The sequence below is a fragment of the Canis aureus genome, chromosome 8, assembly GCF_053574225.1.
Source record: "Canis aureus isolate CA01 chromosome 8, VMU_Caureus_v.1.0, whole genome shotgun sequence".
NCBI classification, from domain to species: Eukaryota; Metazoa; Chordata; class Mammalia; order Carnivora; family Canidae; genus Canis; species Canis aureus.
Genome location: NC_135618.1, coordinates 45,141,297 through 45,169,169, shown reverse-complemented (window position 1 = coordinate 45,169,169; position 27,873 = coordinate 45,141,297). Strand labels below are relative to the sequence as shown.

General features: G+C 44.9%; 1 protein-coding gene across 4 annotated transcripts in view; it reads left to right on the top strand.

Moving 5' to 3' along the window:
- Positions 1-27,873, top strand: part of GRIN2A (glutamate ionotropic receptor NMDA type subunit 2A) — a 549,066-nt gene that overhangs the window by 502,946 nt on the left and 18,247 nt on the right. For all 4 annotated transcript variants that reach the window (XR_013384909.1, XM_077906606.1, XM_077906607.1 and 1 more), the window contains exon 12: positions 7,379-7,566. Coding sequence is in view for 3 of the 4 variants with exons in the window: in XM_077906606.1 (XP_077762732.1) it covers positions 7,379-7,566 (188 nt within the window). In the remaining variant the exon portion in view is untranslated. The remainder of the gene's footprint in view (positions 1-7,378; positions 7,567-27,873) is intronic.

The following is a 27,873-nucleotide window of genomic DNA, read 5'->3' as shown; positions in this document are numbered from 1 at the left end:
GATTTCTCCTTGTCTGTGTCTTTCTGTCTCCCCCTTCCTCATCTCTTTCTCTTTTTAAAATTTTACTTATTAGCGGTGTGGGGGGGAGCACCGAAGGAGAGGGAGAAACAGACTCCCTACTGAGCAGGGAGCCCAATGCAGGGCTCGATCCAAGGACCCTGAGATCATAACCTGAGCCAAAGGTAGACGCCTAACCGACTGTGCCGCCCAGGCGCCCTCCTCATCTCTTTTTCTGACTTCGTCTTTTCTCGTTCTTTCTCTGTCTTCCTGTTTTGCTCAGTGCCTCCTTCCCTCTGCTTCTCTCCCTCCCTCTCAGTCTCCATCCTTCTCTGCCTTTCTCTGTCTCACAAAACCCCTAAGAAAGTTCTCAGTGAAAAAATAAATATTAACCACGGGTCTTTTTAAAACCCTGCTCATAGTGACTATTACCAGCAGATGTGATCAATGCAAGTTAAACAGACAACAGTTAAAAGCACACAGGCTGAGACCTGTTACAGACTCAAAATATCCAGAGAGGACTTGAATCTTCCTCAGCAACTTTGAGTCTCTACACAATTTTGACCCAGGAGAATTAAACTCAGTGGAAATCGTAACCACGTAAGAAGCTCCAAATGGCAGCAGCTATAAGTTGGTAAAGCTGGTTGCGGTCCCAACACTGATTAGTGAATCAAATCCTTATAGAATTTTAAACACAAAGGAATTGATCCCAGTGAAAACGGTTTCCAGAAATGTAGGAAACAGTTTAGGCTGTGGGAGACATCAATTTAGGAATTAGATTAGCTTAATGGAGTTTGCTCTAAAAAACCCAAAAAAAAACAAACAAACAAAAATGCTTCCCTGGTGAAAATGCATCCATGTCCATATAACACTGATTTTACAGCTTGTGTTCACAGACTCAGAGTTCAAATGTGATTCCAGGACATTTTCCTAAAGCCAGTTCTAGGCCATCCTGTGCTGATGGCCAACATGGTCTCTGAGCACGCTGTCTCCTCCCCAAGCAGGCACGTCTAAAGGCTGTCATGCCTCAGTGGTCCTGTTTCTTGGGTGCAGAAACACCCTCCACCCCTCAACGGCCTGTGTCCAGGTGCTGGCTAAGGATTACACTGCCCTTGCTTCTGTGCACGGTGATGTTGTCACTGCCATGTCAGCGTCCTGAATTTGCACCTGAATCTCTACAACACTTTCACTTCCGTCTTCATCCACCCAACAGCCACCCCTGGAGAGAGATGCTATTTCCCCCTTTTACAGATGAGAAAACTGAACCTCAGAGAAGTCCCATGATGGGGCCTCCTCCACCAAGCGGGCAGAGAGGGGCCTGGGTGTGCGGACTGGCCCATATGGCTGGCTGATACCTTTCCCTTCTGTGCAAGGCTTTGATGGGACCTTAAAAAGTGCACTCAGTTATCATCAAAGAGATGTTTAATTTTCATGACACTTTAGACTCTAAAACACACACGCACCCGCACGCACGCACACACACGCCCGTGCACACTCCAGTTTCATTAATTCATCAGAACAAGTCAGTGTCTTGTTAAAGCCTTCTTGAATGTTAATGAATGAATAATTAACTTTAACTATATAATTAGCCTTAAATGTGCTGAGACCCCCAGAGAGCATCTGAAAACACGCATAAGGAGATGATGAGCTAAAACCGGAAACTTTTGATTAGGAAACGTCAAGCTGCCTGACGGTACAAGCTCCTTTCCCGAAAGGGGCCATGGCCTGCCTTGTGGAGGGGGCAGCGGATGCGCCCCCAGACCCTCTGGGGGCTGGGAGTGAACTTCCAGGCCATCACCGCAGGTCCAGCAGAGACCGGCTGAAGTAACAGGGTCACATCGACACCCCCCAGGAAGCCAGAGCAGCTCTTGAGAGCTGTCGAAAACACTGGCAGGAAACCACCAGCTGAAAGTCGTGTGGGACACGTGTGACTCCTTACGTTGCTTCTCCGCAAATTTGCAGACAGGAGATCTTATTTCCCCCTCTTGCTCTAAATTACTGTCATTTTTAATCATTTGCTTTCCTTGAGGATTGCCCATGGCAGGGAGAGAATGACACACCCTAGGCACCCCCACGAGGCCTGGCGGAGGGGACATCTTGCCACCAGCGCGGCATAGCACCAGAGGCCAGAGCAAGGCAGGGCAGGCCTTCGTTTCGAGCATCGATTCTGTTCCGGCCCTCAGGCTGAGGAGCCGAGGTGTCCTTTCATTTGTCACAAATGTTTGGAGAAGAGATGACCCCTTCTGTGCGGAGCGGAGGCAGAAAGATGGGCCTGGGTGGGTGCTTTGTCCCCATCACTGCTCTCACACCCACTCCCGGGAGCCTCGCTGGGCCCGTGGGAGCAGCTATTATTAAGCTGATGACAGTTGTGGGACATGGGCAGGAGCTGGGAAGGTGGAGACAGAGATGGTTTCCTCTTGCAAAGCAGGAGCAAGAAACACAGAGCGGAGCAGCATAACTGGCTTCCTTACCTGGGAGGCCAGCCTCCAGCTGACTGCTGGGAGCTCTGAGGCTCACTCTCCTGCAGAGCCAGCCTTTAATCTGTGTTCCTCCAGACCGGGGGCTGCCAATTACCAGGCTGCAGCCTGATGCATCACCGTCTCCCATGACCTCAGCTCCAGTCCCCCAGATGCTTGTGGCCTAAATTGGGCTTTAGTTTCGGGTGGCTTTCCTCTTCCTTACCCTCTACCCTCACAAGGAGCTATGGCTTTCTAGGCCTAAATGTCTCCAGAAGGCAGGCGTAGGCTGTGCTGGGGGCAAGAGAAGGTTTCTGCGGGGGGTGACTCTGGCCCTTATGTGGCTGTGCACCTGCTGGGAAAGAGACAAATGAAGCTGAGCTACCCATCAAAGCTCTTTAAACCCGGCTGCTCAGCTCTCATCCTGGCTGCTGTTTCCATTACACCAGGCTTGACTTAGAGCTCTAACCACCGTCTGAATTTCATGAGCAATAGACAGAGTTGCCTTTGTTTATGCCACAAGTGTCATGGACATCGTGGTCAGAGCAGTTATGTCTGCGGCCTCTAACATCAGACTGTGGAAGTCCAAATGCTGCGGTGACACCTGGAAGCTGGGTGGTGGCGTTGAGTCACCTGACCTCTTAGTGACTCAGTTTCGTTATCCGGCAGTGGGGATGGGCAGTAGCACATTCATCCTTATGCTGGTAGGAGTCAACGGGATGAGATAATGCGTGTAAAGTATCCAGGACTGGATCTGTCACAGAGGATGCGTAGAATGGTGTGGGAAACGCCATAAGCACTGCCATAAATTCCAAATTTGATTGAATGCACCCATATGTTTTGAGCATTTGTTTTGTGCCAGGCGTGGTGCACACTTACCTACCTTCTCTTTACTCCCAAAGCCCTCTGAGGGCAGAGATCGTCTGCCCTGCTTTACAGAGAGGAGACTGGGGCTCGGAAACACAGGCCCCTTGCTCCAAGACTTTGACCAACAGAGCGCACTCTTGAAGACATCAGCCAGTCTTAGTTTTTCCTTTTTAACAATGGGAACATTTTTCTTTCAATGGAGAAGAGAGCAAGTAGACCGTTTTGAGTCAGAGCGAGGAAGGAACCCAGAGCCTTGCTCTCCGAGCTTTCCCCTGCCCGCTTACAGCTCTGCTGTCCACTGGAGGAGCCACCAGCCATGCGTGACCATTTATGTCAGAATCGAAATTAATGCAATGAAATAAAATTAAAAAGTCAGTTCCCTGTTCGCACTAACCACATTTCAAGCGCATGATAGCTGTATTAGCGTAGATCTAGAGCATTTCTTTCAGCAAGCAAGCTGTACTAGACAGCGCTGTCATAGAGAGTTTGCAATACAGAACTTAGAAATAATACTGATGAGCTTCAGGCTGCTTCGTGGAGCCTCCTCCGCTCAGAGACAACATAGGAAAATAATAATAATAATAATTGTGTATCTTTCCCCTGGACTCGCTTTTGTAAAGCACTGTGCAAACAAGCCCTGTCTATCAGAGGGGGCTGTGCAAGCCCCAGGATGTTTTTATTTTTTTTATTATTCTTTTAAAGATTTTATTCATGAGAGACACAGAGAGAGGAGCAGAGACACAGGCAGAGGGAGAAGCAGGTTCCCCCTGGGGAGGCAGGACTCGATCATAGGACCCTGGGATCATGACCTGAGCCAAAGGCAGATGCTCAACCATTGAGCCACCCAGGCGTCCCACCCCTGGATGTTTGTAAAATGCAGGCATCTCTGACCACTGCATTTAGACCCCAGCTCTCTAGAATCATTGATGACAGAGAGAAACCAACATCACGTACTCTGCAGCTCTCCTCATGTGCTATCCTCATTTTGGTTCCGATGTGGCCCCGAGACCACAGTCAGCCCATGAAAGGCAGGCCCACTGTGGCCACCAGCCCACCCCAGGCACGCCGCTGTGTAATTGCTTCGCTCACATCTTTTGTGACTGTCCTCCCTCTGACTTGCCAGCATCTTACTTTTGTAAACTTTGTCGCCTGAGAAAACTTCCTGTTTTCTTTCTGCTCATCTGGCTGTTTCTCAGCTAAAGAGTATTTTGTCATGAAATATGGTAATGATTTGCAGAAATCTGTGCCTGTCCATAAATACTGATTTAAGCTGCCGTTGGGTGACTTTTGTGTGGTTGCCAGGTGCAGTTTTAGAATTCCACCCCAGAAGTGCATCAGTGTGTGGTGGGTTAGCAGGACAGGGAAAGGTTTTACCACACGAATACAAACAGATGGCCTTAGTATTTGAATGCCTCTGTGCACAGGTATGTGTGTATTTGTTTATTTTTTAAGCAATGAAGAGAAGAAGGTGTGAAGGGCTCAGTAAAACCCGGGCTCCTGGCATCTCCATGGCAGCGTTGATATGTTTAGGTATTGACGTTGCAAACACCCCAGCTTCATCAAAAGGACAGATGCCATCCATGGCCTGAAGCCTTCAGGATACTCGTCATCTAGTGTCTCAGTGTTCTTGTCAATAGTCACAGCAGGTGACTATTGGCTTGAGGAATCAAAATGCCATGGCTAGATGAGTGTCTCAACAGGCCCAAAGTGACCACCTCATGTCACAGATGAGGAACCCGCAATCCAAAGGAAGGGACTCTCCTGAGGTCCTGTCACCATCCAAATCTAGAGTAGAAACCAGATCCCCTCCTAACTGCTCCTATCACACAGCTCCTGCCGTCACATACAAATTACTTTTAACTCCCCATTCCGTATTTCCAAAGCTCTCGATGTTGCTGGCTGTCCAGAAGGCTGTTTCCTCTCGGTTCGTCAGCTCTGGTTTACCATCACCATTAACAATGCTTCGTTTCCTTCCCCTTCCGCTTGGATGATCTGATCTCCTTTTAATACTCTCTAAGCATAACACCAAACCTCCAATCCTACAGCCTTGGGAGAAAGGCTTTAGAGTCTTTGTGTTGGTGAGATGAGCCTTGTAGTCTTGCCCTACCTCTCACCATCACAAAAACAGAAAAATTAAAATGAAGCATGCAGCCGCAAACATTCCAAATAGTTTTGTTCCCTTCGGGAGGCCTTCGGCAGCTGTCTCTGAAAGGATGCAACATTTTACCTCCTCTCCCTGCCATTTTTATTTTTCTTTGCTTCACTGTTTTATGTGCTCTTGGTAAAGAAAGAAAGAAAGGCAGTAGCGTTGAGAAAGTGTCAGGACTTTGAGTAATCTCCATTTTAGTTTTCCAACCTACTTTAGCTTATCCCCACCCCATCCCTACCTAGTTTTGAGCCATCCATCCCCATGCACAAGAGTGATCACTCCAGCCTTGGGAAATAACTCTAAAAATTGAGAACAAGTCCTCAGGTCCACTGGTAGTGACCTAGGTAATGAATAAGTCACAGCCATGCCATCTAGGGATGATTCAACACTTGCCTTTTGGGGGTGAGAACTGGGCTGGGTCATGCAAGACTTCTGAGGTGATAACATTCGATGTTTTAATCTGCATGGTGATTTCCAGGATGGACACACATGCAAAAATTTACCTCGCCACTTATTGCAGATGTGTTGCAGGTTAATAAAAATAAGCACATCAATGAAGGGGAAAAGGCTTTATGTTTATTGACATAGAGATACATTCACATGTGATTTGAAATAAGCTTTAGGGGTTGAAACAAGGACACACTGCGGCCCATGGGCTAATCTGTGTTTGTAAATAACCTTTTATGGAACAGAGCTGAATTCATTCATTTATGTATTATCTAGGGCTGCTTTTGTGCTGTGTATTCACTGCGTAGGTCTACCATAGCAAAGTGCCACAAACAGAGAGGCTTAAACAATGGGACTTTTCCATCTCATGGTTCTGGAAGGCTGGAAGTGTGAGATTAAGGTGTTAGCAGGGCTGTGCTTGCTCTGAAGGCACGAGGGTAGCATCTATTCCGGTCCTTCTCCCTGCTTCTGGTGGTTGCGTGGCTTGCAGGGGTCTTAACTCCAGTCTTCACATGGTGGTGGTCTCCCTGTTTGTGCGTTTGTGGTCTGATTTCCTTCTTTGTTTATGAGAACACCCCAGCATTTGGGGTGGGGGCCTACCCTTCCCCCATGTGATCTCATGTTAGCTAATCACATCTGCAATGACCTTTTCCCAAATAAGATCATATTCTGAGGTGCTGGGGGTTAGGTCTTCGACATACGGATTTGAGGGGTGGAGGGACCACAGCAACAGAGTTGAATAGTCGTGATACAGACTGTATGGCCCATAAACCTTAAACTATTTATCTAGTCTTTACAGAAAAAGTTTGCCAACTCCTATTCTAAAAGGGGTGTGCACATTTGCGCACATGCACGTGCACACACACACATAAGAAATTTGGAAGGCTATTCACCAATGGGTTAACAGAGGTTGCCTCTGAATTATGGAATTATCAGGCAATTTAAATGTCAATTGCATTTTTTATATTTTCTATATTATTTGAGTTTCTAAAAATTATCATGTAATATTTTTTGTAATGTAAATAGTAAATATGTGTCCCTTGGAAGTAAGACATCATTCCTATTTACTTATTCTGCTTTCCTGCACCCTACACCAAATCTCCTGAACCTTAATGGTTTATTTTGGTCTGATGCAAACCTTTCTAAATAGGCCGCTGTTCCCCACTGTTCGGAGTGCTAAGGCCAAACACTTAGCAAACCAGCAAACTCAACTGTTTACTCACTTGGGCATAAGGATTCTTCATGTCTTTATTTAGCTGCCTCTTGTAACTTGGAGAGAAAAGGTTCTGGCTTTTATCTCCTCATTAAAAATAGATCCTTTTATGATGAGGGGATGGAGTGGCCATGAGTCACCTTGTACAGTGTGAAAGGAAGTGTGTGATGCTGGATCAGGCCTTGGGAGCTGGGCCCCAAAACGGTACCTGGCCATGCCCATGACCCCCTGTTTTTCTTGTCATTGCAGGAAACTGGACGCTTTCATCTACGATGCGGCAGTCTTGAATTACAAGGCTGGGAGGGATGAAGGCTGCAAGCTGGTGACCATTGGGAGTGGGTACATCTTTGCCACCACTGGTTATGGGATTGCCCTCCAGAAGGGCTCCCCGTGGAAGAGGCAGATTGACCTGGCCCTGCTCCAGTTTGTGGGTGATGGTAAGACCTTGGGTGACCCCCTCTCAGGGGACTGGACACCCTTGCACTCTTTCTTGTTGCTGATTGGCTTTCCAATGGATTTTCGTATGATGAGTTTGCTCACTATTTATTGGGTGCCTCTCACACGATACCATGGCTTTTTAGGTTGCTTATAATGGAAACCAATTTTAGACAACAACATTTTCTAAAGAAATTTATTTTAAGGATGCAGAACTGTCTATCTCAGTGAATTTAGGAAAGAGTTGAGCAAATAGGTTTAGGAAAAAAAATAAAACAGGAACCAGAGCAATCCTGGAATATTAATAGCAGGAATTCATAAGTCTTGTACTGAGGTAGTGATTCTCAATGGGGGCAATTTTGCCCCCCAGGGGGCACTTGGCTATGTCTGGAGACATCTTTGTTTGTCATGATTGGGAGGCTGTTTGCTACTGGCATCAAGTGAGGAGAGGCCGGGGATGCTGGCAAACATCATACAATGCCCAGGACGGCCCCCTCATCTCAGCACACAAAATTGTCTGACCTCAAAGGTTAGTAGCTCTGGGGTAGAGGAACCATGATGTTACATGACTTGGCTCTGGCCCTAATCTCTGCTCTCTAGATTCTAAATATCAAATTTAAGAGGAAGGATTCCTGGTGCATTTTTGAATCGAAGACTTTTTCCTGGACCCATCAGGAGTGCTTAAGGGGTGGGGTTATGTTGTACTAACACAGAGGCTCCTGATATTATCCAGTGGAGGAGTGAAGGAGAAGCAATCTCTAGAAAAGGAACATGAGCAGAAATCCCTTGGGTTTCCACTAAAACCTACCTGCTTCTCATGCCAAAAGACAGTTTTTACCCCCATGGGTCTTACAGTCTAACGGGACCATGGCATTTAGGGAGCAGTATAGATACTTGGGTGGACCATGTCTCCAGCAGCATTGCCTTCAGTCTGCCCTCGTACTTCCCAGTTGCTGATCTCATTGCATGGAGTTCCATAACGTGGTTTTTAGGATACTGTCCTGGCTCAAAAGGCATGTTGGTTTCCTTTGGAATTCCCAACAGTGAGAAAGGTAAAGCAGAAATGGCAGGTTGATCCCGAGAACTTGAGTAAGTGTGAATGGGATACAAAAGCTCAAGCCCAGGGCAGAAGCTGCATGCAAAGGCAGCTGGAGGCCATGTTCAGAGATGGTTGCAGAGTCTGTCGTAGCTCTCCAGAGCTGGGAGAGGAGAATCCGGCAACCACTGTGGGTCAAACACAACACTGAAGTGCACTGACATTAGTGCACAGTGTGGTGTGAATTTGAACCAGGTACCTATCTCCTTGCAACTTCTCCTCTCTCTGCTCCCAGAATTAAGCCCTGGATTCTCCAAGTGCCATCAAAACATCTAAATGTGTTTTATATTTAACTCCCAAATAAGAACATCTGATCCTCCAAATTCCCTATGGGGCATTTGTACCTTCTTCTGATCATGAGCCATGTTCTCTATTGTGTAACAGTGATTTGTGGCTGTGTCGGTCAGCTCTGGCTGTGAAATCTGAGAGGCATACGCCACTATGCATTTATTTTGCTCAGGGGAGTGCAGGTTGAGTGGAGGAGCTCTGTCTCAGGCTGTGATGGCGTGATGGCTCTGTCCCCTGCTGTGCAGCCATGGATTAAAATGTGCGGTGTCTGCCCTGCATGTGTTTATTCTGGGTCTCAGGCCAAGAGAGTAAGAGTCGCCTGGGAGAAGGTCTTTTCTTGCTTATGTCACTGGCATAGAGGAGGATACCTAATCGTATATGTGCATTTCAAGGCTCTGCTTTGCCTTGTTCACATCTACGAACACACTTCCATGTAAAGCAAGTCAAATGGCCGACGCCAGAGTAAAGGGATCAGAGGTATACTCTGCCTTTTACAGGAGGAATTTGGAATTAAATGACAAGGGATGTGGACGCAGAGAAGGGTGGGGGTAACAATTGCGACCGTTTCCTCCACCTACCACACTGGTCGCCCAAGTCCCCCTAACAGAGTGAATATTCAACAAATGAGTCTTGTTTCCATCAGTAAATACCACAAAATCCTGAGCTTATCCTGACCCGATAACTGGTCAATGAAGGAATGAATGAACAAACACATGCACAGGTGAATGGTCAGTGTTGAAATATATTTCATTTGACAGGAAACTCTTAAATATGATGGATAGCTGTCAAATAAGTGAGTTCTAACTCTATTCCTACTGTTAACTCCTTGCTGTTACTCTGGCAGCATCTGCTATGGAACAGCAACATATTTAGGGAGTGGGATATGCCAGTTACCATATTGGATACATTACCTATGTTCTTCAATATTCATAATGACTTTATGAAATTTTTTGTTGCTTCTACACATTTTACAGAGGGGAAAACAGAAGTTCAGAGAGCTAGCTAGTAAGTGGTAGGGCTTCTACTTCAGGGGCCTTGCTCTGGAAGCAGGTCAATTATGTAAAACTGCTTCATTTAATTCCCTAGGATGTCTATTGAAGTTGGCTAATTAGGTGCTTGAGATTTATAGATCCTTTAGAAAGGAGTAATTTAGTGTATATCTGAACTAAATCTATTGTCCTACTGACAAATACTTCTATGAAGTGGGTAATCTTTCTTAGCCTCTGTTTACTCATCTGTGAATAAATACATGCAGAAATATTTCCCTAATAGGGTTGGTGTCAGGATGAAATGAGAGGATATATGTAAAGAACTTAGCTAAGCACAGCACCTGGAAATAGAAATGGTTCAATAAATGCTAGCTATTACTATCATTTCCATCATCATTATCATGACCATGACTATCATCATCATCACTATCACCACCATCACCATCATCACCACCACCACCACCATCATAATCACTACCATCATCACCATCACCACCACTATCACCATCACTATCACCATCATCATCACCACCACCATCACCATTACCACCACCACCACCCCGACCCCCACCCCCATCACCGTCACCTCTATCATCATCACCATCATCATTACCACTACCATCAGAACCAACACCACCACCATCATCATCATCATCATCATCATGGTCATCACCACCATCACCAACACTACCATCATTTTATCACCAGCATGATCATCATTCACCATTTTCCACCTCGTTCTCCTCCTCATTGTCCATCCACAACTTCAGTATTCAATATAGCTTATTTAGTGTTGTATTGGGTATTGGTGCTAAGAGTATCATGAAAACAACACTTATGATGCCAAACACAAAATGTCCTCTTTGTGGCAAATAAAAAATACAAAGTAAAGGCATCCAGATAGGCCAGAAGTGTGTTCCTTGTACTAGCAGAGCATCTAAATTCATTGCTTCCCTGGTCAGACTGTAGGGATTGGGAAACGTGTCTTCTCAGCTTCATCTTTAGAGACCATCTGGAAGCAAAGACATTGGAGAGAAAATGACATTGCTCCAGGGGGTGTCTTAAGATAATCTTCCCGGAAAGCCATGTCCAATTCTGAATGTCTCTCTAGGAGTAAATACATGAATTAACACAGCTGCATAAATATTTCACTTATCTTATGCAGCTTCAGCAGGATTAATTATGCTCTAAAATTAGACCTGTAAAGAGCACAGTGCTAAGCAGTACCTAATTATTATTCATCCTCTAGAATGGAGTGTTTATCTCTTGTTATAGAGTAGCTTCAGTGGACGATTACGAGTCTAATGAGTGTCAAAAGTATAAAAAATTTTCCTAATGAGCTGTGTAAATATAACCTTTGAGTGGAGTGTTTGGTTATTGGGAGAACCTCTTACATGAAGCCTGCCAGGCATTTCCCTAGGAAAAGGACTGTTGATTTCTCTAACACAGGATCCCAGTAAGACCTTACCTTCCTTGTCTAATTGTTGTATCCTTTCTGAGATAGTAGAGTGCACCATGGAGATCTTCAATTCTTAGTACTTTAGTAACAACACATGGGTACTTTTCAGCATTGATCACCAGTATCCAACATTTACTGAGAAACATACATTCCTAGACACTGATGTTCCAAGAAGAGGATATCATGGTCCTTTTCATCTCTCCTTCAAGGAACTTACAGTCATGTTGATTGGCAATATATAAACTTAAAATATCTCATCTCAAAATATGAACATATTTGATAATAATTCGTATATGTGAATTCATATATACGTATGTGTGTATATATTCTTATCTTGGATAAGTGAAAGAGGAATCAAGGAGAAATATGAGATACAGGGTTTTTTAATGGAAAGATGAAAAGGTAGAGTAAGTCATAAAGAAAAGTAAGATTTCAATGAAGAATAGAATGGGCCAGAGTTCATAGAGTGTCATTCATTACTTTATCCAGTGACCAGCAAATATCTATTGAGTATCTGGTATCTCCCTGGCACCTAACAGGTGACACTTGAGTGAGAACATAAAGAATGAGTCAGTCTGGGACCTAAAAAATGGCATTTCCAGCTTCAAAGATCAGGTTGAATGGGAGATCTGTTAGGTCCCATCAATCTTATGGATTCTGTAATTTTTTTTAAATGTGATCCTGGGATTTGAAGAGACAGAAGGAAGACATAGAGGTTAAAGTTCTTTTGGCATATAGAGGCCAACAAAAAGAAATTGAGGAGAACAAGGGTGTATAATAATATTATTCAGCAGCAAATGATGCTGAGGAAAAGGAAGGAGATAATTGTTTTTGAGCCCATACTCAGTGGCCCAGTGCAGTGCCAAGTGAGTCACAAATATTCTTACCAACGCTTCATACAGTATTCTCAGGTACATATTATTTCCATGTCACAGAGCAGGAAAATGAGGCTCCATTGGGTTAAATGAGCTACAGCACAACTTTTAAACTGTAATGTCAACAGGAATCACCTGGGGATCTTGTTAAAATGCAGATTCTGTTTCAGTCGGTCTGAGGATGGGGAGCCTGAGATTTGGCATTTCTAACAAGCTTCAGGTGATGCTGATGCTGCTGGTCTCTGGACAACACCCTGTATGGATTTTTGTAGTTCACGTAACTCCAGTTCTGATCGTCTTTCCATTAAACCATGCTCCAGGGAAAAAAATCTTGGTTGCTAGTGGCCAGATCACCTTAGCTATAAATAATACGCTCCAGCATCAAGAAGCATTTAATCTTCCTCTTTGTACTTTGCTCAGTTTTCATGGTTGTTGGTTTATTTTTAAACCCAGAAATACATTACTTGTCCCCGGTAGCTCATCTGAATTCAGTGGACAAATAAAACCAAATATATGTATTTATCATATATCTTTATACCTTATTTATATGCTAATATTATATGAATAGGGTGACTAACTCAATCCATTTTGCTGGGACTTGCTCAGTTTAAAACTAGTTAGTGACCCCAGTTATATCCTATTTGGGTATATATGAGTATCATACGGTAATATTTGAAAAATACTATATATGTCATTTCAGTTGGATAGGTACTCTGGGACACTTTGCAATTTTTCAAGCAACCGTAAAGACTCCTCCAGATTGATAACAAATTGGAAGGGACCTAACCCTCTGCTCTTGTATTAATAAGACACCTTGCTACCATAGACTCTAGAGCTTTGGAAAGCACCACTCCAGGATAACAATGCTCATGCTCACAGATCTTGGAGTGGGGAGTGCTGGAGGGGAGAAGCCCACTCCCTGCTTCCAAGTGAGTCAGTGTTAACAGTTCCTGATTGCTTGTTTGTTGACCTCTCTTTCACTGAAGCATGCAGGATGGCTCTTGATGGTGAGGGACCCCATGCTGCTGGCCAGAGTAGAGAGCGTGTGATTGCAGAAGCTCTTTGTGTCTCTAATTAGGATTCTCATAAATTGCTCTGAGCCACTGGATGGGTTGCTAATATCCTCCTCACTGCCCAACTCCAGCTTCTCAGCTTAATATCTTTGGGCTAATGTCCGAGTCTCGGGGAGAGCTGGACATGCCCGCAGCTTGGGTGGTGATAACTGCCCATGCCTCCACTCCGAGGCTGGGCTCCTCCCTAAGTGGCCTTTGCAGCCTGTCTTCCGGGGCTGGTTTAGGAATGTTTGGCAGTGTTGGCTGAGGAGATCACTGGGGAGCTCGTAAATGTTTTCCTCATTCCACTTTCCACAGTGTCTGCAGTTCTACTACTTGGAAGTTTTCTCAGATAAGCATGGAATCTTCTATGCAACTCCTTTAAAAATGAAATTCCTGGGCACGTAGGTGGCTAAGTCAGTTAAGAGTCTGACTCTTGGTTTCAGCTCAGATCATGATCTCAGGGTTGTGAGATCGAGCCCCGCTTTGGGCTCTGTGCTGGGTGTGGAGTCTGCTTAAGATTCTCTCTCTTTAAAAAAAAAAAAATCCTTCTTCTATCTCCTCCTAAACCCATTTCCCAATTCGGTATCTGACCTATCCTTCTGTCGATGTCTTCCTTTAAGATTTCCTTAAAGATCACAGCTTTACACTAAAGTTTATAAACTGTGAACCCTTTTAGCTCTATGCTTACAGTGTTCTTGTGCCATTTAGCAAAGCCCGACCGGTAACAGGGAAAGATGGAAGGTTCTACAACTTCCAAGCTGGATGATCTTGGGCAAATTAATTTCTCTGAGTTCCAGTTTTCTTATCTCTATGTTGGAGTTGTTCGGGGATTAAATGTGAAAGCAAACAGAAAGAGCCTGGTGTTTAGCACGTATTAGATGCCCACTCACCGCTGTCCTCCCCTTGTCCCTGACCCACCAAACCCACCGAGGGGCACTACGTTCTTAGTCCCTGGAGGGCGGACACTATCATACCCATTCTTGTTACCCTTTTGTCTCCCTTAGGACTCACTACTGACTTTGGTACACAGTAGGTGCTCACATGGAACTCATGGATGAATGGGCAAACAAATGGATTCAAAAATGCCACGGGTGCATGTTTGCAGGGCTTATTCCAACAATTAAATATCTTCTCTGATGAAGGGAACGTCATTTCCTTTAGGAAGGACATGAGATGTCCCTCTAGGGAGAGGGACGCAGGGAAGTAGTCACTAATTCACTGTCTAATCTGAAAATCTACCCAAGCCTCTGAGCCCTGGATTCACTGTAAGACAGAAGCACAGTCTTCCACTGTTTATTCTCCGTGCTCTTGTAGTCAAACATCGGATTTGCGTTTTCTTTGTAACGTGATTTTCTAGGATGGGTATAACTGGCAAGATTATGTATTTCCTGGCTTTTAGAATTGCAATACATTGTAAATGGTTACCAAGTTTACCGTCTCTGAGTCAAGCAGGTAGACAGGAAAACCGGTGTTTTCCTCTGGATTTGGCAAAGTATGGCCCTGGCGCAGACTCCAACCACTGCCTGTTTTTGAAGAGAAAGTTTTATTGGGACACAGCCACATCCATTCGCTCAGGAACCACCTGTGGCTGCCTTCAGCCTGCACTGGCACAGTTGAGTGGCCGCGACAGCCACTGCGCCGCCTGCCAAGGTCCAAATATTTGCAGTCTGGCCCCTCATAGAAAATGTGACGGCTTCTGTTCGTAGGCTGTCTGGAGAGAGACAAGAAGGGCAGAGAAGGCTGGAAAACCTACGCTGTCCGGTTCTCCTAAGGGATGGGGAAGGAGCAAGCCTGATGGGGAGGGAGGAGGAGGAGGAGACAGAGGAGCGGAGGAGAGCAGACCAGAGGGAGGTGTATAGGGGCCACCGGGCAGGCAGGACTCAGCCTGGGCGTCCACAGATCTAGAGCAATTAGCCTCGGTGCAGCAGAAACTGGAAAAGTCTGCAAGCCAGTGGCCACCCCTATCTCAGCTGGCTCGGTGCTGGAGTGAGGCATAGACCCCCGGCTGACTCACTTCTGCCTCCGAGGCCTCTTAATCTGTCTCCCGCTGCTTCCCTGCCAGCAGTTCTTCGTGACATAGGTCCCCGTGTCCTTGGATGACTCAGCAGCACCCTATTGCAACCAGCATCCTCAGCCCATTTAAAGAGATAAACGCCAAAATAAGGACTGGAGGGAGGCGGGGTGGGGCTGGGGGGAGAGGAGGTGCCGATGATCTGAGAGGCCCCATGTGAGTGGCAGAGACGGTTTCCAGTTCTCCAAAGGGAAGTTGTTCAGCAGCCCCACTGATCACTGTTACCGACATTCATAATAAGAGGGGACACTTGCAGAGGGAGGGATAACTGGGGGTCACAGAATCATCTCTGTCTCTGTGTTAATTCATTCAGTCTTCACAATGGTTAGGTGGCGTGAGCTATGATCATTAAGCCCTGTGTGCAGATGAGGAAATTGAGTCACAGGCAGGTTAAGTAAGGTGTGGCTCCTAAGGGGTAGACCTGAGAGATTGGGACTGGTCAAATGGGCCACAGGGCCTTTGCTTTAACCACGATGCAGTATTGTTTCTCCTTTGCTATAACCCTCATAGCAGTCTCTCTCTGTCTCTACCTGGAAAGGGTCAAAGCTGCAATTTACATGCAGATTGGTCCGAATCCAGATTCACTGTTTGTTCCTCCTTTTGCTGAAGGAATAGCATCAGCCTCCTGCAGATGATTCTGGGCAGAATTAACTTGGCAACAGAGGCTGAGGGTGGGAGAGCAAGTGACCCTATGCTTTTTCCCATTTTTCCATGGAGGAGGAGACTTGTCCATGCCCTAGGCCCTGGCACCATGGGAACAGGCTCAGCCTAATTTTTGAGATCATACAGCCCTGGCAGTTTGGGGAAAACTCTGGACCCAGAAGCCAAAGATGAGAAGGAAGGAAACAAGGACAGAATGTAATTAAGAGGAGTCAGATGTTTGGCCCTGATACAGGCTCGCAGAGCGGCCTCTCCAGGTTCACAAAGACCATCCCCGGTTGCCGGAATTGCTTGTTCCCCACAGAGCTCCTCCGAGCTGCATAATCCTCAGCATTTCAGAAAATTATTGTTCCCTGCTAAACGTGTTTTAATCAAATTGAGACTTCAAAGGCAGAACTCACAGTTTGGTCTGAGCTAGGCTACTCTATAAATCACAAACTTTCTAATCAAGTTAGCGAGACCGGGTGCCATTGACAAAGCCCCCCTGATTTATTAACCCAGTTGTTCATTCATTCATTCACTCTGCCTCTAGACGTTCATTCAACAAAGAATAACTGAGCAGCTTCTAAGCTCCAGGTGGTGGGATATAAAAATGATTAGAGGCTCCTGCTCTATTTGCCCCAAATAGTTTCCTTATAAAGTGCTTGTGGCACATCTGTGTCCATCAGACTCACTTGGAGAGCCTGTTGAAAATATAGATTCCTAACTTTGACCCCATGGTGGCATTTTTTTTTACATACCCTCTGGAATATCCTAATACCAGTAAGATTTAAGAGCCACTCCTTAGAATAACAGTATTTAGCACTTAGAAGCATTATTCTCTAATTACCAAGTACTGGACACAAGTGCCAGTGGCCAACAGATCACTCATTTAGGGTCCATGAAATTGCATCTTTATCCTGAGTTTTATCCACTCTCCTCTCCCAAGGTTCTTAACTAGCTTTCCATATCGAGAGGCCTTGGAGATTGTGAAAACCCAAGAGAGAAATCGTGTGGAACGTGTAAGCATCAGCTGGCACAGCTCCCACAATAAGGAACAGAGGTGATGCTCTTTGCAGATGACTCTGACATCCACACACCAACCTCACTTCTACACAGAATAGCAGCTTTGATGCCACAACCCCCCAAAGAGGGTGATGACCAGTGACCACTTTGATGCCCCCAGCAACCAAGTCACTTTGACCCTCCTACGACCTAAAAACTATGTCCATGGCACACTATTCATTCAGAAATGAAATGCTTTGAGAGGAAGAAATGTGTTGGTCCTAAGCATAGATTAGCAATAAAGGGTTTAACTGCTTCTTCATTGGCCTGTGACCAGATGGTATCATAAAAATTAGACTTGTTTATCTCCCTCCTAATTTTAACTAGAGACATATTTGGAATAATAATGGAACAGCACTTACTTAAGAAACAGATAAAAATCCATAAATATCCTGGAGGGCCATTGACTTTCCCTGTGTGCTCGAGAGCGCTGAGGGTTTTCATATGCGTTAAGTTCTCAGTGAATTTCCCCGATAGGTCTCCTGAGATTCAGAGCTGCAGTGTTTATTATCAATCCGACGCCAGGATTAGAGCAAGATCAGTGGTGCCAGATTTGTGCCTGACAAGCAGTGAATCGCTCCAACCAGGGAAAGTCAAATGTCAAGAGAACCATCAACGTTGAAATAAGACATAATGAATGGCACGCTGGTAAGTCAAAAGCTGATGTCAGAGGATCTGATGTGGGAATTACGGGATGGATAAACACTGGCCTCAAATCCCTTTCAGTCTATGATTTTGTAAACACCTATTTGGAAAGGCAATATAATATCCATATAAAATCACCCTGCCTACTACCTTAACATAATTGTTTTCAGTGGAGATATTACCTTCTGGACCTTTTTCTTGCAGACACATTGCTTTAAATATATATAATGATTGGTTATAGGCACTTTTATATTGCATTATTTTCACTTGCATTATGTTTTGAACTTTTGTTTATGTCATTACACAATCGGGTCCCCAGAATTGTTTTAATTTGTGCATAAAATGTCATAGTCATTATTAAACCATAATTCATTACATTATTTTTCCTAATGTTAAAACGTTCTTTTTTTTGGCTGGTATATGTATATATAATGATGGGAGGAACATGTTCATGCGCATTTTTTGTTTGAATTGTCTAATTGTAACAAACTCTTAGATGTAGAATTTGAAGGGTTAATGGCTATAAACACCATCAGGAGTCTTGATCTCTACTGTCATATGAATGCCCAAAAGGTTTGTTCCCATCTAAAAGTACTATTAATAATGAATCCATGTACCAATTTTAAAACAGTCAAGCAGCTTTGAGCATTATGGTTCTTTCTGCTATTTTAGAAGGCGCCTCTCAGCATTGCCTTAGAATTCCTTGGAATAGCAATGAAAATGAAAAAAAAAAAAGTGAGTTGTCTTTTCATCTTTTTTGACCATTTAACTAAGGTATATTTTATATACTTTGTATATATTTTATATATCCTTTATTTTATAGTTTTATACTTTCATACTAAAGTATACTAAAATATACTTTATTTCATATTTATTTTATATGAAAATACTTTATATTTTATAGATTTTAATAGTTTGTATATCGTAGTAATTTATTAAACCCTCGATTGTAGTATTTCATGCAAAAAAATGTAGCAGCACAGGATATAGTTGAGACCAAAGGCTTCGAGTTCAAATGTACAATTGATCTCTACTAGCTCTATGGTCTCGGGAAAGTTATTTACCCTTTGTAAGGGCCACATTCCTCCGCTTTAAATTAGGGATTGTCATGGAACCGACCTCAACAAGTTGAAGGGTATAATGTATGAGAACTGCTAGGTATAGTACCCATCGGTAGGTACTCAGCACGTTATCATAGATCATAACAAAGATTCGAGTCTCCTTAAATTGAGATTTATTCTTGTTCATATATATACTTTTTAAAAAATCATGTTTTAAAAAAATCACTTAAATCACGATTCTGCTAACTATGGCCCACATTGCCCTGTTGCCTGTTTTGGTCAATGAAGTTTTATTAGGACACAGACACATCACTGTATGTGTCTAAGGATGCTCTTGTGCTGCAGGGGCAGAGCGGGGTAGTTGGGACAGAGACGACAGGGCCCACAGAGCTGAGAATATTTACTAATTAGACCTCTTCAGAAAGGTTGGTGACTTTTAGCTTTAACAATAAAAATACAACATGTTGTTTTAAAATAATTCCAACAATATGGAAGAATTTAACATAACTCATCCCTCTTTATCCTTTAAGAACTTTTTCTTTGTGAAAAAAAAAAGTCATGTTTCTAAAAAAGAAATGAGGATTCTTTTTTCCTCTTTCTGGGTTAGAAAGTCCTTTTTCTTCCCCTTTGCTTCTTATTTTCTCTCTTGACAACCAAAATGGAAGAATGCCCGTTACTTTTTTTTTTCCTTCTGTAAATTATAATATACATTCATTATACTGCACAAATCTCATGTCCAATTAATTTTTATACAACTGTATGACTACCACTTAGAGTTGAGAACATGGCCAGTACCCAGAAAACTCCCTTCCAGCCAATATTCCCCCAAAAGGTAACCACCATTCTGACCTTCATGAGTACGGATGGGCTTTGCCTCCTTTTGAATTGTAAATAAATGGCGGAATCATAACAACATCTATTCATTTGTATCCTTTAGGACATTAATCCACATCAATGCATATAACTCCTATTTATTACTGCACAGTGTTCCATTGTACGAACACACTGCAGTTTACTTATACATTTGCTATTGATGGACATTTGTGTTATTTTTCACTTGTGTCTGCTTTGAACATCCTCATACCTTTTCAGTGCATTGTAGGCACTTAACTGGGAATATTCCTATGAGTGAAATTGTTGGGTCACAGAACTTGCCTATACTGTGTTCCAGTAGATACTTCCTAAGAATTTTAAGAGAACGAACGACCAGTTTACGTTCCCATCAGCAAAGTATGTGGTCCCTGTAATTTCTGAGTGCCTTGACTCTCCCTTCCAGGAGAGAGGTAAAGGGGGCTTGTGTCCCTGAACTGTAGGTGTGGTCATCAGTGGCTGTGGTTGAAGGTTGTTGTACAATCGTAGCCCATGGTTCTCCATCTCCCTTCCTGTGCAGAATGGAGATGCAGTAGTATCTGCCCTGAACACGTTCCTGAGTTGGCATCTGAATGTAATCATACTCCCATCCCCATACACTCTCCCACTCATCCCTGGCAGTGGTCTCACCCCTACCTGGTGATTCCATCTTGGGAGAAGGAAGAAGAGGCCAGAGGAGCGCCGCCACCTGTAATGAGGGGAGAGGACGGTCATCAATGAGGTCTTAGAGCTCTCTTAAGTTGTAACCCACTCTCTCCATAAAAAGACAAACTGAGCCTGCCTTCTGCTTTGGTGAGGGGCAGCACTGCCAGCAGATACAGGGTCCTTCCTATAAAGGTCCCATTTCCCCTTTCTGTTCTTCTGCCTTCTTTGTCTTCCCCTCACAGCCTCCCTCTCTGCTTCCCTCCCCACCCTCTCCTCCTCTCTCTCCTCCATGCCACAACCAAGACTTGAATGCCTTTAAGTCCCTGCACCATCCTGGACAATGGCTGTGATCCCTTTGCTTAAGGACTCCATAGCCTCAGGAAGCTCACTGACCACACTTCAATAAAAAAAGGAACCAAAAAGTGGGGATGCCATTTTACCTGCTCAAAGAAGGAAAGAGCTTTCTCAACCTGGGATGTTGGATTATTGCTATGCTTTTCTTCTCCTTCCCCTTATGTCGACAACCTTTTAAAACACAAGGAACCCCTCTGTGGCACTGAAAAGCATTCCACTCTTTCACGAAGAATCACAGGATTTTCAGGACTGTCGATGGAGACAGGGTACAGTTGTTAAAGTTACTGCGAATTCGTTTATGCACGCCAGCACCTGTGCCTTCCAAGTCATGGCACCTTGACCATCTATTTGTGGGTGAGACAAATGGACTAAGCAGACTCCAGAGGTGCTTGGCATACACAGAATTCATCAGTGACATTTTTCTGTAGCCTTACTCTAGAGAATTGTTTCTCGCCAATCTCCCCCCAACCCCCATTGGAAAATTGTGACCAAGTACGTTGTCTGGTGTTTGATGGGGAGACCCAACCTCAGCACTCTTCTTCCTTTTTTCTTCTTCAAGAGACACAGGTTGGGGACCTGTGCACACAAAAAGCCCCAACTCCAACCTGCATGGCTGATCTTGTGGCCCGCGAAACACCAGCCAGATGGCGGCAAACAGCAGTGCCTCCGGCAGGGCTGGGGCGCCATCGGACCTCAGCTGGAAGGTGGTAGTAAAACATTTATACCAAAGACAGCCTGTCTCTGCATCTAACTGGATACTTTTAAGCTTAGCCCTATTTTTATTTTGCTTTTGTGACTTCTCAGCAATATACAGAAATGGAATATTCTGACATTTAAATAAGGGAGATGCGCCTTCCAGATTTAGTCTGTGTCCAGAATCTTGGACTCTACCCACCACCACAACCCCTGAAGGTATTTTTTTTTCTCTCCAGCAAATTGTTCAGTGACCCTCATAGGTCATGGATACAGAGGTCTGAGGCTCCAGAATGCTATTATTTCCAGATCCAAGGTGACTTGGCTTTGAGTCAAGAGTATAGGATGAATGAAGCTAAGACACCAAGGTCAGTAATTGAATGGACTGGCTAATCTTACCCTGTTCCAAGTCCACAGACTACATCCCAGATCTGACCAGCAGTTTCCTTCCAGGACAACTAGGCAAGGAGAGCACGTGGCCTCAACCCTGCAGCCCCCAAGCTGTCCTCACTCCAGGGACCACATTCCAGAGCTCACAGCCCCTGAATCCGTCCTCATCGAGAACATGGGCCTGTCGATGATGGTGCCCTAGATTTTCTACAAAGAATATTGTTCCTTTGCCATTTCCAATTCCATTCGGACTTCTGAGAAACCTGGAGTGCCCAATCCCTGGGCAAGACATGAAACAGGACTGAAACGGGGTCAGTTCCCCTCTTGGTGTTCACAGTGAACCCTACTGGGATCAGCAGCAACATCATTCTGACGTCTTTCGGCTATAGATGGAAGTCGGTTCCCCGTGGGGAACCACCAAACTCTACCGCTAGAATCTTTGATTGGAACTTGCTTGCCCCGAGAGTCAGCCTTGATTTCTGGGCTTCAGATATTATCCCTGACCCCTCTGTGTGGGGCTTCACAGATTCCTCCCTTTCTCAGGCTTTTGCTGATGCTCAGAACAGTGTATCACAAGCTGATCAAGGAGGAAGAGTCTTGTGTCATTGGCAGTCAACACAGTTGTATGGACCCCCTACTGTGTGTCGAGCCCACACCAGGGACTGGGGATACAAAAAGAATATGGCAAGATGCCCACCCTTGAATAAACTCACTTCCCAAAGGGAAGGACTTAGGAGCAAATGGCGATTAGACTCTAGTGTGACAGATTCTCTACTGATGAGAAACCCAGGATGTTGTAAAAGGAGAAACTGTCTCATACGCACATCCTTGTCCACCCAGGGAAGACTTCGTGGAAGTGGAGACCTCCGAGCTGTGCTCCAGAGGTAGCCATCGGCAAGTTTTCAGCCTGATACCATGCAGCTGGTCTAGCCAGAGTAAATTGTTACGGGCGACGGTGATATGGATGACAATTCAGAGTGGATCCTTATCAGTCACTTCCTGCAAATGGGTTTCTCTCTAGTCACCACATAGCCTGGGAGCAGGAGAGTTTCAACTGCATGTCCTGCCTGCCCCTGAGACTACCACAGGACCCCGCAGTGATTATGTCAGTGGGATGGAGTTTGCTGGAGAAGGATGGAGTCCTTCAAATCTGCCACAGCACCCATCTGTAACAGCCTGCCTTATATTCTGTGTGAGAACACAACAACTAAGAATCGTAGGTCCAGCAAGCATACAGCTGGTCTCATCCACTGCCCCCCGCCCAGTATTCCCAGGATACCCCAACTCCTCAGCACAAAGGCTGGGTCCTTTGCAATTGGCCTCTCCTTTCATCACTTCTTCCTTCCCCCAAATTCTGAACCTCTCTCTGATGTCCAAATGTTCCATGTTTCTTTCTGCCTCCAGCCCTATGCGGATTCAGTCATCTCATCTGGCCAGAATGACCGGCTTGCAGGACGCTCTCTCCCACAGAACTCTGAGCTCATGGAGCCCAAAGACTATGTGCAATTTGTCTCCCTATGAAAATACAGAGATGCCGCTGTCGACGTGTGCTAAGTGCTTTAGAAATGTTCCTTTTCCAATGAATGAATGAATTCAGTGAATGAATGAATGAGGGAGAGAGATAAAGAAGATTAAAACCAAATGAAGTCCTCTGAGAACCAAAAAGCATTAGCTTCCCTGACTGGTAATGAGACAGGACACAAAGCCAGCCTCTCAAAACCAGACACGGTATCTCCCAGTACCATCACTGCGTAGGGTCAGGTGCTCTGGCCAGAAAACAAGACAAACACTATATAGATGTGCGCCTGCTAGGGTCTCTGTGTGGGCTGACTGTCGAAGATGCACGCCAGCATATTCACAGGCCCTGGACAGCCTAAAGGCTACAGGTTCAAAATGAACTTTTTACAACCGACCTCGGGGGAGAAATGCTCAGGAAGTCTGAAGGCTAGTCACATTGCATGCTATAAAATCCTTTCCTGGAGTAATCCCCTCAGCTCTCAGACAGTCTTGTGGAATAGAGTGAAATCTAATCTGAAAAGCTACTGCAGTCCCTCTGGAAGTACAGAGAATGAGTCTGAGGGCAAATCAGGAACTGATTTCTCTTACTTTGGACATAACAGATTTCTTCTTGGAGGGCTAAGCCCTCTCTCTGGACATGCCTCTCCAGAATCACAGACTCCACGAATTGGCAGGGCACAGGGAGGGGTATGCGATCCACCCCCCACCCCCGGCGGCCCTGGCTTCAGGCAGCAAAGAGAGGTGTCTCCAGTGATACTTACTGAGTAATCAGGATGTGCCAGGCGCTGTGTGCAGTGCAGCCTCGTTTAATTCGAGCACGACTCGTATGAGGTAAATACTGTTTTGCTCCAGTTAGTAGATGCTAGAGAGGCCAAGCAAATGCCTCTGTGTGCCTCGTCTGTAAACGGCCGTGATAATGGCACCAGCCACATTGGGTTCCTAGGAGGGCCTCATGGGTTAATTTTTGAAAGTCCTAGTACAGTGCCTGAAATGGGATGGAATTTATGTAACTTTGTTAAATCACAGAATAGGAAAATAGATTAAGAAATGGATGAGTGGATGGATAGGGAAGTAGAGTACCTGGACCAAGGTCAGACCAGTCATAGTGGGTGAAGGCACTGGGTGCCAGCAGGCAACCCTCATCCTACCTCCCGTGGCATCTAGATCTCACACACTGACTTGCCATGCTCCCCAAACCCGTCAGGGCAGGGCGCTCCCTTTTGTGGCTCATTCCAGTGTTTTCTACCTGAAACATTCTATCTTGTGATTTTTGGGATGGTGTCTACTTGAATTTTCATCGATTCCTTTTTTGCAAATTAGAACCCATGGCTTGTACCTTGTGAGTGAGCAAGTAGCGGGATGCGTACCATGCAGCCTCTTGCGTAGCATCCCAGCCACTAACGGAAGCACATCTCAGGCATATGCACAACGCCGTCTCAATTATTCTTGTGCATTCCCTTTTAGGTTGTACAATTTCCTGGCTCCTGCCTCTTAAAGCCCCACCAGTCTGCCTTTTAATAGCAGCGTTGGACAGGGAGGGAGCTGGATTCCTGCTCTGTGTGCTGGCCTTATGGCCTTCCTCAGGATGGCACGGAACCCAGAGGTCGGCAGGGGGACCTGTGGCAGGCAACAGCTCCCCCTGAAGCCAGATCCAGGAAGGGCTCCTGAGCAGACATGACTTGCACGGATGCAGAGGTGTTCTCTGGTGCACATGAGCTTCCTGTCCTTAGAGGTATAAATAGAGAAAGGGGGACCTTCTGGCATCATGCAGGGACCAGTCCTCCTGGGTGTAGGCAGGAAGACTGTAGCCTGGCTGCAAACCCACAGTGGCTCAGGCTCCCTCGGCTCCCGGGAGAGCGTTTAGCTTTTGTCTTCCCAGCAAGAATGCCTGCTTCGGGAAACAGATTTTATTGTCCCACTTACCAGCTCCAGTTCACAGGACCACATTGACAAAGATCATGGCCTCTTGGTAACGGAGGAAACAGACGACAGAATGAGCATCTGAAAGCTGCTCCTTGGAAAAATGACCTTTGCTGCTTCACCCCAGCTAAGGACATGCGGACTTCACCACCTCTGACTCCCAGGCCTGTGGCAAGTTCCCTTTTGATCTGTACTTCCTTCTATTTATATGGCAGAAAAACTCACCCGGCAGATCTGAACATGTTTGCAATGCTGCCTAATTTAAGCCCGAGAATGCAAGGAAAGAAATAGAAACAGAAAATATGGATTCAGTGCTCGCTCTGTGCTGCAGGCTATGAGAAATATCAAAATCATAAAACACGGTCCCTGATCGCCCCCAAGGAGATTACAATATACTTGAGTAAATTAAAAACGAAATAAGAAAGTATTTGAACTACAGTTCAGTGCACTAGTGGAAGGCCACAAGGCAGGAAATGAATAACTGCAAAATGATTGGAACAGGCTGTAATTGGGATTGAGAAATGTGCATTTGGCCTCCTCTCACCACGCGGGTCTGGTTTACCAAATTGACTTATTCAAAGAGAGGTGTTTGGTCAGAAGGCAGAGGAAAGATCTGTATATTTACATCATGAAAAGAATCTAATGATATTTCTTCTACCCAGACTGACCCTGTTCTAGGCATACAAACTTGGCTATCTTTGGGACGACACCAACAGGAAGAAAACATGGCGAGGAAACCCACTTCTGTGTCCTCGCAAACTCCCAAGGTAGAGAAAAGTCAACAGTGTGCTGTAGTTCCAAAGAGATGGCATCAGTGGTTTTGAGAAGAGGAAGCCAATGATGTAAATCTTGAGGCACATGAGTTTGGACAAGCAGGTGGAGCTGCTGGCTGGACAGCAGAGGCTCCCAGGACAAGTGTGACTGTATGAAGAAAGGACCAGAGGCTGCTGGAAGGAAAGGAATTGAGACGAAGATATCCCTTCCCATAACTTTGCCTGCACCTCTGATTAACCAGCATCCTTCCTTATGGGCTATGAATCTACAAAGGGATAAGTTTCCCTTTTTTTTTTTTTTTTTGGTTTCCCATTTTTAACTCCCATCAATGTGAATTTTTTTCTCTTTTAGCCATGATAACAAAAGTTATGCATGACTATATGGTCATGGCATGATGGGAGACTAAAGTGACAGGAGCCCCTTTCATGTTACAAACACAAAGCAGGGCAGGATTAGAAGCACGTACACTTACACATGCACACACACATGAACTGCATGCTCATACCTACACACATGCATGCACAAAGCACAGTGAAGCAAAGGGAAGCTTTCTTCAGGTGCTGGAAACAGAGGGGAATGGAATATTCTCACAGCACCTCTCTGTGGAGTGCAGCAGCCTAAGAGGACATAGAGCCCAGGGGTGGACACCGAGGCTTTAGCATCCACATGGGAGCCCTGAACTATGCAGAGTAGAAAATGATACCACTGCATGAATCTGAGATCGGGAGCGACTCAGCGCATCTGTGAAAAGACTGGGGAAAACTGTCCATCAAAACCAAGAAAGTACAAGAAGTCTCACCATCTGTTTGAAGCTCTGGGTGAGAAATTAAAACCTAGATGAGTATGGAAGTCCAAATGTATACTACCTACAGAGTGTGGCAGTGGTAGTCACATTTTTCTCCTACAAGAACGGGTACGTTTGAAGCTCCTGGAACCGTGGCAGGAGCAGCGGGCAGAACCCGCTGTAGGAACATTTCTATAGCCCAGTGTGCTTGGGGGCCCCATGGGACTTAGAGGGAGACCAGCCTTGCTGAAGATGAGCTCATACTCAAAAAGTTAAAACATAAAACATCACAAGAAAGAAATCCACCATAAGAGCCAGCACACACAGCAAGCAGACAAATGTGAATCCCAAGAACTAAGGTGGTGGGGAGGAGGGAGAGCAAGAGAATAATCTGGAAGACAGTGGGTTTGAAATGATTAAATGTCTAAAAGTTTTTTAAGAATCATAAGAGAAGAATGAGCAGATTTATTGTTTTACAATAAAAACAACGGGCAGAACTTTAAGATGGCCAGATGAATATCTGATTAAAATAGATTAAATGAAAGCATAGGGCTAAATATTATTAATGAAAGAATAAATGAGCTGGAAAATAGATCTGTGGGAAGCATCTAACTGTAGGACAGAGGCATAAAGGAGTGGAAAATATTAAAATAAAGTTAATAACCTAGAGGGATAGAATGAGAAGGGTTAGAATATCCTAAACACCATTCTTTAGAAGAAAAGGAAACATAGAATTATCATGCATTCTTAGGGGCTTGCAGATTAAAACAATGCCATAGCACAACATACCTGGTTAGCATGGCTAAAATCCAAAACACTGACAACACTAATAAATTCTGGTGAGGATGTGGAGCAATATGAAGTCTTGTTCATTGCTGGTGTGGACACAAAGTGGCACGGCCACTTTGGAAGAGGGCCTGGCAGTGCCCCACAAAGCTAAGCATATCCTTACCACACAATCCTGCAGCCGTACTCCTAGGTATTTACCCAAATGAATTGAAAACTCATTCCCCACCAAAACCTCTCACACACAGATGTACAGAGAAGCATTATTCATAATTGCCAAAACTTGGAAGCAGCCAGGATGTCCTTCAGTAGGTGAATGATAGGCAAACTGT